At 40.1% G+C, this 16,956-nt stretch overlaps 1 protein-coding gene across 1 annotated transcript; it reads left to right on the plus strand.

Annotated features, from left to right (window-relative positions):
• The first annotated feature begins 12,402 nt into the window (after positions 1–12,402).
• LOC104418402 (leucine-rich repeat receptor-like serine/threonine-protein kinase BAM1) lies at positions 12,403–16,516 on the plus strand. Its single transcript, XM_010029731.3, is given in 3 exon segments — positions 12,403–12,954; positions 12,957–15,086; positions 15,774–16,516. Coding segments are annotated over 3 exon segments (3,063 nt in total). The 5' UTR covers positions 12,403–12,464; the 3' UTR covers positions 16,217–16,516.
• Positions 16,517–16,956: the final 440 nt, after the last annotated feature.

Below are 16,956 nucleotides of genomic sequence, written 5' to 3' on the forward strand. Positions count from 1 at the left end.
GAATAAAATTAACCCCTAATTTTTTAATGCAATAAATGACTAAGCGGGTCGCCAAAATTTAGGTGTCAGCAACAGGTCAATCCAAAGTTTAAGGCTTTTTTAGGATGAAAGACATGTATCTTGATCTTAAAGTAAAGTTAGATATGATGTTCAAAGATACAGTTGCTACTGAAGGAATTATGTGGAATCATGTACAAGGTTTATGTATTAATAATGATGTGGAGGCCACACAACCTGTATTGATGATGTTGTGGGGTCTTAGATGATCCTGTGGATGAAATCGTTGTTGAACCAACTGGAACTCAAACCCATAAAAGAGCCGTGCAGACTTCAAAGATGCAAGCTTAAGGAAAGAAAGATAAGAAATTAAGCACAAAAGAAGAGCTCAAAACACAAATTAACAAGCTATTTACAATTGTTGAGAGTATGAGCACTACCACTGCTACATCTAAAGCAACTAATTTAGTCAGTCCTTACGAGGACCTCATAGAGATATTGGATTCCATACCTAAGATTGTGGAAGACAAAGACTTGTACTTTTTTGCAATTTCTCATTTAAAGGAAAATATAGATAATAGGTAAGTTTTCATGAGCTTAAAAAATTATGCAAAGAAAGTAAAGTATTTCAAATATGAGTTGAGAAGAGAATCAAGTCTTCGTAAATAGGATGTTAGCATCTTATTGTTCTCAAGTTTGAAGCTTAGTTATTCCACTTTGTTTCTATCTATGGATTTTTATTTGCAGTTCTTGTGAACCTAATTTCAATTAGTGTTTGATGTTAAACTATTTTCATTTGGTGTTCTCTTAATGTGATAGTTTGCATATATGTGATGATTAATACATTGTTTTTCTTCATATTTTGTTACTTGAAGCAGTTATGGATGATTTACATACAACGGAAAATCATGAACAAGAGGGAAAATCATGAACAAGAGGAAAATGAATTATGAGATCTTGTCTCAATCGCTGAAGTTATAATTCTTTACCAAGCGACCAAACTTTGCAAATAACCTTGCATGACCTCAACATATACAAGTTATGTATGGTTAAAAGAGTTTATTGATGAAGATGCTAATCTAATAAAACACTACAATATGTTTAGAATGCATAATATTGTATTTAACCATTTAATGCATGATTTAGTAACATGTTATGGCCTTCAAAATCTAGGAATACTGATGTTAGAGAAATGGTTGGTATCTTTCTTTATATTTTAGGACATGGTATAGATAATAGGTTAGCACAATAGCGTTTTTAACGTTCCGGGGAAACCATAAGTAGGCACTATAGCTAGTTTTAGATAAAGTATTTGATATGAGAAAAGATTTAATCCAACCAATTGATCGACAATATATAAAAGTTCTAGAGAAGATCAGGAAAGATCGATGATTTTATCCAATTTTAAGGATTGCATTTAATCTATTGATGTTACATATCCCAACTATTGTACCTACGTATGATCAAATTCATTTTATTGGTCGAAAATGAACAACTTAAAACATGTTAGCCATATGTAATTTTAATATGCAATTTGTGTATGTTTGGGCTGGTTGGGAGGGACAAGCTCATGATACTCATATCTTTTATGAAGCTATTAGAAGACATGACGCACATTTTCTCCATTCTCCTCTAGGTATGTTATTTAATGGTTTAGATACATCCATATATCTAATTGGCATATGTTAATTAAATTTACAATATATTTATATAGGTAAATAATATATTTATATATGTAAATATTACTAAGTAGATGTTGGATATCCAAATCTGATTGGTTATTTGGGGCCAAATAAAGAAGTTAGATATCAGAGTTTCGAGAAGGTCCTTATATCAAGAAGTGTTCAACCATGCCCATTCCTTGCTACGCTCAACAATTGAGCGAGTCTTTGGTGTACTAAAATAGAAGTGGGGGATTTTAACTCATATGTCAAGTTATTCGTATGAAAAGCAATTGCAAATTGTCGTAGTGGCAATGACTTTGCATAATTATATACAAAGAAATAATATGCAAACATGCAATTGATACCTAGAATTCTAGATTGACTAAATTACATGCATGCATTCATTATTGAATGACATGAATCAACCTTATCGCATGACATGCATAAGCAATATTAAACTATATGCAATGGAATTAAGTAATAATTAATCCTAAATGCATTCTATTCTATATGAGATGATGAATAAGATGAATTCCTAAAGACATTTGATTTATTAAATGACGTGCAATGTGCAACATGAACATTATAGAACTAATCATGAATTAACTCTTACAATTAAATGCAATCTATATGAAATATGGATGCAACATTTTTTTGGTATTTCCTTTATGAGTAAGTAGTAGGATACTTCCTAAATCTACGCGATGACTTAAATTAACTAGGACATAATATATGTATTCCTAGTCAGGCATTAAATAAAATTCATGGTTTCCTAAATTGCTATATGATTCCTAATGCTATAAAATTCTAAATTAGGAAAAATGCATGAATGCACATCCAAGTTTTAGATACAATGCGATTTTTTTTTTATTTTTTGTATTTTTATTTTATGTGATGCACCTAATCTAATGATGTTAACGAAATAATTTGAGTGGTTTTAATAATTATTAAGATTAAACTTAGCTAATTAAATATCACTTCATGACACATAAAAGAGGAAAAATTTAATTAGGGTTCAATATTCCAGCTCAAAGATTCGATTCCCCATTTAAGATATCCTCAACAAATTCAAGATCAATCAAAATAGGATATTAAATATTTTAATCTATCTAAGATGTGCAGGGGGATATACGCGAGGTAATTTATTCAAAGATTAAATGTACCAAAATAGGAAAGCAAGCTAAATTGGATAACACGTTACCTAATTTTACCTCAGGCAAGATTACCACGTGAACCGGCAACGAGGTGATCGACGGTGTACAGCGAACAGCACCGGCAGGAGCGATCATCAAAGGACGATCACAGCGGGGCCCGAAATCAACAATGACACTGGCGGGACTAATCAGACGGCATCAGCAAATTGGGTGGCAGCGACTGGGACCAACAGGGGTCACCGGTTCGAGCAGTGGTGATGCGAGGCTTACAGCAGCGACGTCGGGACCTGGGCAGTGATGGGACCATTGTCGGGGACAGTGACTGGGTCCTTACGGGGGCAAACAGCACCGACTAGTGGAGGCGAGCGGCAATGCCAGCGGGTTCTGGGCAGTGCTGGAGACTGAGAACAGCAGCTGATCAGAGGCGGACGGAAGGCGAGCTTAGGTGGCCCCGGGAGGGTACTGGCGGCAGGGAACCATCGAGCGAGGTGGCGGGACCAGTCAGGGGACGGCGGCAACGCCAGGTTTGGAGGAGATAGCCGGAGAGAGGGAGCTTGCCGTGGGAAAATCCGAGTGCTTCTACTTTTTTTTTGCTCCGAAGGTTGATTCAAAATTGGCATTAAGTACAAACAAATCAGAAAGATATATTCCTAATCGATCCAAAGGTGTACGCAAATTGTCAGAATTAAGCAATTCAAAGCAACCGTCGGATACACGGCCAACTTGATAACTAATCTTATCAATAAATTTGGTAGGGTTCGGGGAGATACGGTGAAATTACCAAAATTCAGGTGTGAATGAAATGTCGGCTGCTTTTATAGGAATTTCAGCTCGCCACAACAGGTACTGACCCAATTAAATGTTACATAATTAAACAATACGTGCGAAGACGAAATATGTCAGAAATTGTTCATTACTTAATCTTACAGTACGACAGTCATTCGCCCTACTTTTTCCTTTCTATTCACGCCACCGTAATGGGTGAATAGATTCAGTTTTGTGTCAATGCAGAGTCTACGGTAGCCTCTCATCACGAATCCCATTTTTATACTGGACTTTCTTCAAAGGGAAGGAACACAAGCCTCGCCATTTCACTCCCTGGTACATATTCAAACCGAAAACCTAAGTATGCTTGAACATAAGCCACATGGGAAAGCAAGTTCAATACGAGTCACCAGATTAGAGCACAGCAGCGTCCTAAGCATCCCGAAAGAATGTCGAAAGGTATCCAACAGAACTCCCAACATGCAACCAGAAGCTGCCTCACCTAGTTTGTCAATGGAGTATCGAGCCATACCAAGAACCGCAGCAGAATATGGGAAAGCAGATCTTGCACATCTGATACGAGAGCTACGTGCAGAAATAGATCTATGCCTGAAAAGAAAGACCCAAAAACATGCGAACTTGTGAATGAACTTGAGAAAATGAAAACAAACGAGTGACCAAAGAAGAAGCAGGCTCCATAGCCGACGTTTGACAATGCGGATACATGCACTGCAGAATCATTTCACAGAGCTTCTTTAATGAGACATAATCGACTATGACCATGACCGGTAGCCGTTACAGTCTCTCCAAAATAAGATGACAACAGTAAATCCTTGTCAACTCAATTCATTCGGTAGATTATAGCAGAAATTCAAATGCGGATTGCGTTTTTGGAGTAATTGTCATGGACTTGTATCGCCAGAATTAACATTTGAAGCATAAAATAAATTGCAATGCCTGGTTAGGGTTGCTGATTTCTCTATCGAGCAGCCAAACTCACCGTCTTTTGGCTGAAATTTGTGATCTCGCAGTTGGCTAGATCGGATATTAGCAGCAAGCTTGGACCACAAATCCGATGAAGGCAAAGAGAAGGTATGTGATTCTAGCAAAGTAACTCATTCACTATTTTCTATATCGCAAGATCATGGATTATTAAGTATAAATTCTGAAAATCCGAGGGGAAATGCAGAACATAAATTCGGATGAACCTCCGTCTATGACTTTCCCTTTGGAAAGTTGATCGCACCAGAAAATATGGTACTTAAGAGGATTGTTCTCTGAACTTTTCTATCAAATAGTGTTCCAACTACAAATCATCTCTAATTTCAAAGTTTGGCCATACTTGTTCAATTTTGCATCACTTCCCATCTCTATGTAACAGAAATTAGACCGCATTCCCAAAAGAAGCTGTTTTTTCTTCGTAATCTGGAAGAGATCTTAGGAGTTTACTTGGCTTGATCAGGTCGGGATGTGCGGGAACACAACAGAAATGTGGGCCGACTGCGAAGATGGAGTTTCGACTTATTCATCAGCAAAGAATTATTCAGTAAACCCAACACATATTCTAAACTATATCTGGACGGTCGCATATATCTGGTAAGTCTCACGAGACACCCGTCACTTTTAATGAATCAAACTAGTTAGTACATATACCGCACCTCATGAATATTGTGTACAACATAAAAGGGTAAAATGGGAGTCACCCGCAGTGCTTTGAACTTTAGACTCAAGACTGACGACAATCGCTGCCTAAGATCTGGTCTAGATCGAGGTCGGGCGAACCGATTTGGACTAGATAAGGTCCCAGCAAGCATTGTGACGGAGCTCGCATGGTTCCTGCTAGAAGCAAAGAGGCAATGGCGGTAGCGGCAACTAGAGGTGGAGAGAGAGAGACTCTTGTGAGGTGAACGTGAGTAAATAGAAGGTACAAGAAGAAAGAAAGGGAGGAAAAAGTAGGTGTGAGTATTTTTTTTTAGGGCAGAATCGGGAATCAGAAAATTAAACCGATTCCCACTTATTAGGTTCCAAGTTCTAAGATATGCAGGCAAGATAGTAGAACTTGGAACAAATTTTTTTTTCTTATTCCATATCTTCATGCAATCTTGCTGATTCCATAGTGTCCGATGATGAATGTATGATCCGGAACTACTAATCTAAACTTCCATTTCAATATATCAATGAATGGAATTTTTTTGTTGTTAATGTTTCATATTTTTGCATGTGTATCTAAATATGAATTATGATAGATAGATTGTAAAAGTAAATAGTGGTGATTAGTGACAATTCATTACAATCGTTAATACAAGTGAAACTTGATATAACTCTAAAACCGACTCTGAAACATATAATATGGTAGATTTTAAATTCTAAAATATGCATGGTAGATTCTAAGTTTCAAAATTTAGGAACTGATTTCAACGATGGGAAGATTCTAGGTTCTAAGTAGAACTTGAAACAACCTTGAAACAATCTTGAAAAAACCGCGCACCCCTTGGAGAAAGAGATGGGTGTAGAACTCAATTATATTGTTGTAACATATGTAAAGCTTATCCCTTTTTTGAGCCATAAACCCATCAAAGATTGTCCGAATGTGTTACTGAACAAATACGAATGATACATGATTATTTTACAAAAGTGGAGTGGAACAGCTCTCCATCGAGTAAAAGCAATAATTGCCTTTCGTATTGTTGATGCTAAAAAGATTAAACTTTATCTCGCTACTAAATTGCGACTAGCTCACGTGCAAAGTACGCTACATTTATAAGATCCTATGAATGCTTTATGTAGAAATAAAGCACGAAAATGACAAACACGAATGGTCCAAATTTGAGAGAAAAAGAAAAATGAAAAATTATACAATTAACTTTAAACTTATTATTTAGATATCAATTCAATCTTTTCAATTTTATTAATTTAATCCTAAATCTTTTAAAGAAATTTCAATATAGTCATTGTGGTGAATTTTTGCAAGATAAGATTGATATGGCAATCTAGATATCTCTAACTTTTTAATCTTATTGTATAAATGTCAATTTAATTATCAGCTTTTTCAAGACAGAAATTACTTTTTGTTGGTGAAAAGTATTCCTAAACCTACCTACAATATCCTTGAAACTAATACTAGTTGTTAATCGACTTTCCATCTTAAATAAAGTAACTTTTTATTTTCACTTTCAACATTAAAATGATGGGGCACGCCTACTATTCAATAGTTCAACTTTTGGTACTTGCTTTTTAACTTTATCAAACGAGTTCATGGTCTTAGATATAATTAAACCGCACGTCACCTGGGGCAATGCAATGATTAAATGGTCAAGTAGTCAAGATAAAAGAACACTTTAATTTTTCAAAAGGTTAAAAAGAAAAAAAGAACACGTGAAATCACCTAGAAAAGTGTGATTGGCAAGTTTGCTCCGCTGCGCGTGGAAATTTTGGATGAGTTTATTAAATACCAAAAGCTTCAAATTGGTGCTCTCTAATGGATACACTCGCACCACACTTATCCTAAACAAATTTTTATGTTAGAAAAAATCTTAAATTGATACGCACTTATCACATTTATTTCAAACTGATGTACCTGCACCATATTTATCTCAAGAAATTTGAATCTCTTATTGGCTATCATTTTCTTGTTAAAATGGAATTAAAGCGACATGAGTATACCCATTTGAGATAAATGTGATACAAATGTACCAATTTAGGATTTTCTACTATGCAAAAATTATATGGAGATAAATGCGGTACGAACATATTATTTTTGGAGTTTTTGTGACCCAAAAATTAACTTGAAGATTTTGATAGTATTAACCATTAAAATTAACAAACCAATTTTAATGGGTCAAATGTTAGTGTCGTGTGGGTCCCACTAAACGGATCGTTGCAAATGTATTTTTGTATCACATGTCCAAATTCATGGCATACTTTCTGACAGGCAAGTCGGTACCAATCTTGTAATCATGTCCTTGAGCATGATAAGATTCATCATATCCATAGCCAGGCCTTGAGAAAGCTTTGCTTTCTCCCCTCCATCCACTTAGTCTCTGTGTCAAAGACAGAACTGTTTAGAAAGTCCCGAGTAAGAGCAGTGTCCAACAGAGATATTCGTCTATATTAAATTGCCAACTCGATCGAAGGGAGGATAAGAATGGAATCCAAAGAGGAAGGGGACAAACGAACACAATCCCATGCACGGAACAGTGCTTTGAATAAACCTCGCTTCGCGTTTTGCGGAATACGAAGAGCATCGGGCTTAGGAATGCGATTTGGTCCCAAATTGATTCCTCGGTCGAAGAGCCTCTGATTTTCAAAAGGAGAGTAGATAGGGCGTCCAAATCCCTTTAGGCACACGCATGCCGCTCTGGATCAGGATTATCTCGACAGGGCAAATGCCCGAATTCGACCGGTTCACAGAGTTTACTTGGTGTTGCATGGACTTACAAGAAATCGAGGCTTTATCCTGGATTATCAAACGAAATCACTCAATAAATCTAGTTTATTCAAGTGTCATCATATGTGAGGGTTGATTTTCATTATTGGTACATGTAACATACTTAGTGAATCGTTTCTAATGCTTAAGAGAAAGGAAAGAGCAAGTGGGTGAAGATGTTGCGTGTTTGTTATGACCTACAAGCTTGTTTCTTTGATACTGTGAATTTTATTCTCTGATCTCAAGGAATTTAACATGAATACTTCTTATTTTATTTTCACGTGAATATTTAGAGTTAGGCGAGCATTGTTTAAAATAAGATCAAATACCACAAAAAACTTCAAATTATGTCTACTGTGATAAAAATATCCCAATTTTTTTTTTAATGTCATCAAAACTTCTAAATTTGCCAATTGTGACACTAATACCACCAACTTTTTTGTGTCATGAAAAACTTATTTACCCTCTATTTCAATTCTCATTTAAGACATACTCGTTACACTGACATAAATTCAGGACGTTTTTATAACCAAAAAAAAAAGTTTGAGGCATTGGTGTCACAATGGGCAAGTTTAGGGTTATAAGTAACACAAAAAAATAATAATGATAAGTTCATGATATGTGTATCACAATGAACATAGTTTGAGGTTTTGTGATGTTATTTTTTATAACAAATAAGAAAATTAACCCAGACGTTTTTTGTTTAATGATATTTGGTGACCACCTATTTATTTAATGGAACAGCACTTACTAATGTCACCCCGTGATGGGGTGAAATGTATCCGTCTCGTTTTTTGGCCACATGACAAGGTTTGTTAACTTAATTGCCAACTGTAATATTGGACTCTCTAAAACATTCCTAAGGTTAGTATCGGTCTAATCTTTAACTACTGATGGACGACAAAAAACATGAAAGAAGCTGTCGTATTGAAGCTGAATTAGTTAGGGTTTATCGGAACGTCCAGCGGAAGTCTCATATCTCAACTTAGAGGTACCACGGTCCAAATAGAAGCTCAATAACATGCGACATAATGTCAATGATAGTCCCTCCATACTTACTAAAAATTCAAAATCATCCATTTACTCTATTTTTGAAAATAGTATCGGTATATTTTAAAGTATCCATCGTTACCCTCTTTGTAAAAGTACCATGCAATCCTGATGTAGACATTGAAACACATGCTCGAATGGATTAATTGCCCATCAGCAATTTTTTTTTTTTTTAAAGTAACAATGAGAGTCAATGAAGCAACTACACTTGTCTATGGTCACCATCACATTGGACACGACCACCGCGAGTGGCGGTCATGGTTGAGAGGGAGGGAGAGAGAACACTAAGGCAAGTGACCACCGTCATGCCCGCAAAGGCTACAAACAAAGGCAAGGATGGCCCAAAGGCCTACAAATGCAAAGTTTGAGTTCTTAGTGGGACACTAAGGTCAATATATCAAAATTTCTAAAAATGTATGAATCATTTTGAACCAAGAAAAGTAAAGGGATGGTTTTATATTTCGAGCAAGAGTATATAGACTAATCGTAAACTTACATTTACTCAAAAAGTTTAACATCTATGTGTTTCACCAAAAATTGGTGTTGACCTAAATAGTGAAAATCTTTCATTAGAAAAATTAAATTTTGATTTTTAATGAAATGGGTTTAGTGGCAATTATGGATAGGAACTCATGGCTTTTATAGTGAAAATGAACGAGAAACTCAAAACAAAAGTAATGACAATGATGACTAAAATTGAAGATGAGGGGACAATTAATTAATAAGATGATAATAAGTACGCTGGGAATAAGCGTTTTTGATTACGAGTGTCTTCAATTATCACACGCACCTCCATTTTTATAGCTTACTAATTACATCCGTTCGCTAGCAGTTACTACTCTAAGCACAATTACAACTGCATTCACGAGATTTCAAGCCTCCAATTCACACGTTGGTCTCATCCAAAAATAGTTACAACTTCCAATGCCACGGGGTTACTCCACAATCGCTTGGTGTTCGTGCTTTCAATTTGCATCCTGGTCTCGGTGTCCTCTTGTTCTCAACCCTTAGCCAAAATTTAAAATGGTTAACCTTTTATATGATGAGCCTCATTAAACAATTCCATGGATATCGATATTGCCTCTAGATCACTTGTCTGATGTCGATATCAATGACGCACAATTCTCAATAAATCTCTCTCATTGATTTGATTGCTTTATGTGTTGTAACACTTTTAGTAATTAATATTCTTTGGTCGATTAGTCCTCATAATGCGTCGATCATAGTGAATTGGTTATTATTATTTTTTTTAATGTAAATACAATGCATTATGACTCATTACAGAACTTCGCCTAGCGGGTCTCCACGTGCACCTCAACAAATGCATGACATTTTCTATCTAATCATATTTGCCAAGCGCCGATTCACTCATTTGACCAGCGCATCTAAATCCCACTACGTGATGGATGAATAGTGTCATCCTCTTGTTCTTTTTGGCTACATGACAAGGTTTGTTAACTTTCCAACTGTAAAAATTTGGACTCTCTGATTTCCTGCAAAAGCATCCATTGAAGGTAAGTACCAGTCTCATCTTCAACTAATGAAGAAAGTAAAAGAAAGAATAAAGGAGCAAAACGACAATTAACGAAGGATTGTTGAATAATGAAGCATTAAGCTTCCCCACTTTAATCAATTACCAATCCCTTTGCTTTAGAACCTCTATGATTGAACGACAGCGTAATCAATCTTGCATGAACTGTGCACACGCACGAGATCAAGCTTTGACGACTAATTTACATTACCCATCATGATGTCAATAATGCTTTTTGCAAAAGATTTTGCTATGTGATAATCGTTTTATTGAACAGATTGATCTAGTTAACGGCTAAAATTACAGAGATGCTGATTAAGCAACTATTCTCACGTTGGGCAAGTCTAAATTGAGTATGCGTGATTGGTGTTTCGAGTTACCCATAATAGAACTGGCTCGAGAGTCGAGATGAATAAACTATATGCGCATTGGGACTGGTCTTGGTGTCACATGGATGCTATTTGCTCGAGCAAAATATTTATTATAAGGAGAGGCCCCATGATCATTTTCACTATTTGGCGCACTCGCGGAGGTACTTAGAGGACAGGTGAAGCTTCATGGAAGACAGAAAACGGAGGTGTCCTTGCCTGTCTTTTTACCACCCTACATTTGGGAGGAATAAACTAATAATAATTGCAAAGATTTATTAAAAAAAAGAAAATTTGAAAGAATCTTTGAACAAAAGGCTTCTCTCTTTTGAAATAGTAGAACAGTTGCTGTCCAAGACCCCCAATCATGCAACTTTTCATGTAATCATGCTCAGTCCCAATTCAACTCAATTTAGATAATGGGAAATGGGTAGTGGGACTCAATCTAATCTAATTAGTTAGAAGGACCCCACAAAGAATTCTAGCAAAAGGGTCACAAAAAGAAGAAAATCTTATCGCACCACCGGAGTCATAATCGAATGAGACTATTAAAACCATTGACGGTCGGGATCAAGCAAAATTCATGAAATCTACAAATAAAAAAGAAAGTGAATGACAAGCATTGGAGAAACAAGCCGACCCCTCTCTTACGCGATTGAATTGCCAACTTGATTTGATTAGCAAAACACTTATCATTCAACAAGACAATACCTGATTCGACATTTCAAAACACTCATTTTCAAAGCTTGATTCCGCCAAGACCAAGCAAACGTTGTAAGCCGCCGTAATCGATTTTACCTTTGGCTAATTCGGATCCTTCCTCGTGATGTGCATGGAATAAAACCATCCACAGTCGGGATTGAGCTAAATTCATGGAATCTACAAATAAATAAATAAAGTGAATGACAAGCACCGGAAAAGCAAGCCGACCCCTCTCGTACGCGATTGAATTGCCAACTTGATTTGATCAGCAAAACACTAATCCTTTAACAAGACGACACTTAATTCGACATTTCACAACATTCATTTTCAAAACTCGATTCCGCCCAGACCAAGCAAAACGTTGTAAGCCGCCGTGACCGATTTTACCTTTGGCTAATTCGGATCCTTGCTCGCACATGGAATGCTTTAAAATTTTCACGAAAATGTTCTTTAAATTTACACACGTGGCAAGAACTTCTCGTTGTGAAATAGATTTAAAGAAATAAATAAATAAAAAAACGAGCCTACTGCTTACGTGAATCCCTTCTGGTCTTTTCACAGTAAGTGAGTGGGGAAATACCAACAGCGAAAACGACAATGCCCATGAAAAGAGAAACAGACAACATAAGAAAAAACAAAAAAAAAAAATCAAATCAAATAAAAAAATCAAATAAAAAAAAAAAGCCAAGAAAACGACAATATAATCAGTCCCCTCCCTTCACTCTTCTCCAACACTTCACTCCTGCCTCTTCTCTCCATCTCTCATCTCAAAATCCCGCTCTTCCGCTCCTTCAGCAAATATAGAAAATGCGCCCCTTCTTGCTCCTCCTCCTCCTCCTCCTCCTCCTCCACCTCCGCCGCGGCGCCGCCGCCTCCGCCGCCCCCACCCGCCTGACGGAGCCGCTCGCCCTCCTCTCCATCAGGGCCGCCGTCACCGGCGACCCCCAGTCCGCCCTCTCCTCCTGGACCTCCGCCGCCGCCGCCAACGGCAGCAGCCACTGCTCGTGGCAGGGCGTCACGTGCGACGCCCGCCGGCGCCACGTGACCGCCCTCGACCTCTCGTCCCTCGAGCTCGCCGGCGCCCTCTCCCCGGACGTCGCCCACCTCCGCTTCCTCACCTCCCTCTCCGTCGCCGCCAACCAGCTCTCCGGCCCCATCCCGCCGCAGATCTCCGCCCTCGCCGCGCTGCGCTACCTCAACCTCTCCAACAACGTCTTCAACGGCACGTTCCCGCCCCGGCTCGGCCTCCTCCGGAACCTCCGCGTCCTCGACCTCTACAACAACAACATGACCGGAGACCTCCCGTCGCCGTCGCCGAGATGCCCCAGCTCCGCCATTTGCACCTCGGGGGGAACTACTTCGGCGGGAGGATCCCGCCCGAGTATGGCCGGTGGGAGTTCATCGAGTACCTGGCCGTCTCCGGCGACGAGCTCACCGGCGCCATCCCGCCGGAGATCGGGAACCTGACGACGCTGCGAGAACTCTATCTCGGGTACTACAATAGCTACGACGGAAGCTTGCCCCCGGAGATTGGTAACCTGTCTCAACTCGTCAGGCTCGATGCGGCTAGCTGCGGATTGTCCGGCGAGATACCGCCTGAGATTGCCAAGCTGCAGAATCTCGACACTCTGTTTCTTCAAGTGAATGGGTTTGCAGGGTCTCTGCCTGCTGAGATAGGCTACTTGAATAGCCTCAAGTCTCTGGATTTGTCCAACAACATGTTCGCGGGAGAGATTCCCGAGTCCTTCTCTCAGCTGAAGAACCTGACCCTCCTGCATCTCTTCAGGAACAAGCTGAATGGTGAGATTCCCGAGTTCATTGCTGATTTGCCCGAGTTGCAGGTTCTGCAGCTGTGGGAGAACAATTTCACCGGCAGTATTCCTCAGGGTTTGGGCAAGAATGGGCATCTCCAGATCGTTGATCTCTCGTCGAATAAATTGACGGGTACTCTTCCTCCTGATTTGTGTTATGGTAATCAGCTTCAGATTTTGATTGCTCTTAGCAACTACCTGTTGGGCCCTATTCCTGAGTCTCTTGGGAAATGCCGGTCCTTGGAGAGGATCCGAATGGGGGGGAACTACCTCAACGGGTCGATCCCGAGAGGGCTATTCGGGTTGCCGGAGCTGAACCAAGTTGAGTTTCAGGATAATCTCCTTGTTGGAGAGTTTCCTGTGAGCGATGATTCGATAGCTTTGAAGCTTGGTCAGATTACTCTCTCGAACAACAAACTTGGTGGGTCTTTGCCACCGACTATTGGCAACTTCTCAGGGGTCCAAAAGCTCCTCCTGGATGGCAATAACTTCTCGGGACAAATCCCACCTGAAATAGGGCGTTTGCAGCAGCTTGCCAAGATTGATTTCAGCAGCAACAGGTACTCCGGTCCAATTCCGGCCCAAATCAGCCAATGCAAGCTGTTAACCTTTGTTGACCTCAGTGGGAATGAGCTCTCCGGTGAGATCCCGAACGAAATCACCGGTATGAGGATATTGAACTACTTGAATTTGTCGAGTAATAACCTATCCGGCAGCATTCCCCCGTCTATTTCCACCATGCAGAGCTTAACTTCCGTTGATTTCTCATACAACAATCTGTCTGGTCTAGTTCCGGGTACCGGCCAGTTCAGTTACTTCAACTACACTTCGTTTCTGGGTAACCCTGAACTCTGTGGACCATACTTAGGCCCTTGCAAAGATGGAGAAATGACTGGAATCCATCAAGCGCATGTCAAAGGGCCACTTTCTGCTTCAGTGAAGCTCCTCCTTGTCATCGGGTTGCTCGTGTGCTCTATCATCTTCGCGATCGTGGCAATAATCAAGGCCAGATCCCTCAAGAAAGCCAGCGATGCCAGGGCATGGAAGTTCAGCGCCTTCCAGAGGCTGGACTTCTCTTGCGAGGATGTCCTGGATAGCTTGAAGGAGGACAACATCATCGGGAAAGGCGGCGCGGGGATCGTGTACAAAGGCAGCATGCCGAATGGCGATCATGTCGCCGTGAAAAGGCTGCCCGTGATGGGAAGAGGGTCTTCCCACGATCACGGATTCAACGCTGAAATACAAACTCTGGGAAAAATCAGGCACAGGCACATCGTAAGGCTACTGGGATTTTGCTCAAACCACGAAACCAATCTTCTGGTCTATGAGTACATGCCTAATGGGAGCTTGGGCGAGGTTCTTCATGGCAAGAAAGGAGGCCACTTGATCTGGAGCGTGAGGTATAAGATTGCCCTGGAAGCTGCGAAAGGGCTCTGCTATCTTCACCACGACTGTTCGCCTCTGATTGTGCACAGGGATGTGAAGTCCAACAACATCCTGCTCGACTCTGATTTTGAAGCCCACGTCGCCGACTTCGGCCTCGCCAAGTTCCTTCAAGATTCGGGCGCATCCGAGTGCATGTCGGCCATTGCTGGGTCCTATGGATACATTGCGCCAGGTACCGTTCAAACTCAATACTTTCAGAGATCAATCACGTCTTGCGAAAGCATGTTTTGATCATGAGAATTGTCTTTCCGATAATCATAGGATCTTCTCTTCTTGTTTTTTAGTAATTGATAAGTTAGAGGTTATGTTTTTCACCAATGATGATAATAGCACTATACTTAAAATGACAAATTTTTCCCCTGCGCATTGTTGAATAAATCTCCAGAATTGGTGGATTCTTCTTCTTTTGAAATTTGAGTAGACTTCATTGCAATCATGAAGATGGGTTGTATTTATGTCCAGAGTTTCTTGGAGTCACTTCTGCTTTGACTTTTCAGACAAGCATGCAATGTCATAAATTCTGATCTGCCACATAAATGGGAGTCTCTTTACTGCAATTCGTTTCTCGAGTTTGGCAGGCCCAAGAGTTCAATTAATCTCATGTTTTTATTGGTAACCTACCATAATGACAAAATATCCAACATCTTGTCTCTATATGAAGTTATGAACCCATGCACTGATATTTAGCTCCACAGGAAAGCTCCAAAAGAGATGATCTCTTCACATTAACCAAATGGTTTGCCAGTAATTTGGCGATTTTGCTTCTACATCAAGGAAAAAACCAATTGCAAGCGCTTTGGGATTTTGGTTTGGTAGAATCTTTTATTCAATTTTAACTTTACTTGCTTCCCTTTTCCAGAATATGCATACACTTTGAAGGTGGATGAGAAGAGCGATGTGTATAGTTTTGGCGTGGTCCTGCTCGAACTAGTCACCGGAAGAAAACCAGTTGGGGAATTTGGGGACGGGGTCGACATTGTCCAATGGGTCCGGAAAATGACCAACTCGAACAAGGAGGAGGTCCAGTTAATCCTCGACCCCAGGCTGAACACCGTCCCACTCCATGAGGCCATGCATTTGTTTTATGTTGCCATGCTCTGCGTCGAGGAACAGGCGGTCGAGCGCCCGACCATGCGGGAGGTGGTCCAGATCCTGACTGAGTTCCCGAAGCCATGCAATGTGAAACAGGAGGAACCCTTAACGAGCCCACTGGAGTCTCCCACGAAAGAAGCGAGAGATGGTCGTAGATCCCCACCGCCGCCCCAGTCGCCACCACCGCCGCCCGATCTTTTAAGCATTTAGTAGACTTTCTTGTTTGTGTGGGAGTTCATGCTTATCCAATTTTTCTTTAACTATGGTCTCGAAGGGGGGTGGGGGTTTAATGTGTTGAATTAAAAGTCCTTTTGTCTTGATGTACAGGGAGGGGTTATCTTGTCATGAATCTTTGTCCTTTATCTTGAAGTGTACTTATGGCCTGTGATCTCTGGTTTCTGCTTCATGAATCATCAAGTAAGGGCTTTTGTGACTGGTTTTTCTAGCTCTGCAGAGACTGAGATACAGAGTAATCATCAGAGGCAGAGAGGGTTGCAGGAAGTTTTTGAGGAAAGCTTTTTATGAGTTTTGTGTGGAGTCAGATATTGACAAGGACGCATGTAATGGTGGAGGAACAGTAATAATGACAGACCTTACAACAGACACAGACACAGCACACAGCACAGCACACGTCACAGAGCCTGTCCTTTCAATTACCGAGACGAGAGGGTTTTTCTTCCTCTGGTGGGGAAGTGAAAAACTCCATGGCTTTGGTCTGTGTGCTCTCTGTCTCTCTGCTTCTGCTTCTGCTTCTGCAGAAGGGGAAAATGGACCTCACTTCATTTAAAACTCCCATCTGCCTCTCTTAATAATTCCTCCTCTACCTTGGGTTGCAGGATGAGATGAGATGGTGGCAGATGGAAATGCCATAGTCAGAAAGGCATCTAAGTGCTATAAATCATGTTGGGTTTCGTATGATCTCACGTCGATGGATTAAAAAAAAAAATTCA

Source organism: Eucalyptus grandis, chromosome 9 (assembly GCF_016545825.1).
Source record: "Eucalyptus grandis isolate ANBG69807.140 chromosome 9, ASM1654582v1, whole genome shotgun sequence".
NCBI lineage: Eukaryota > Viridiplantae > Streptophyta > Magnoliopsida > Myrtales > Myrtaceae > Eucalyptus > Eucalyptus grandis.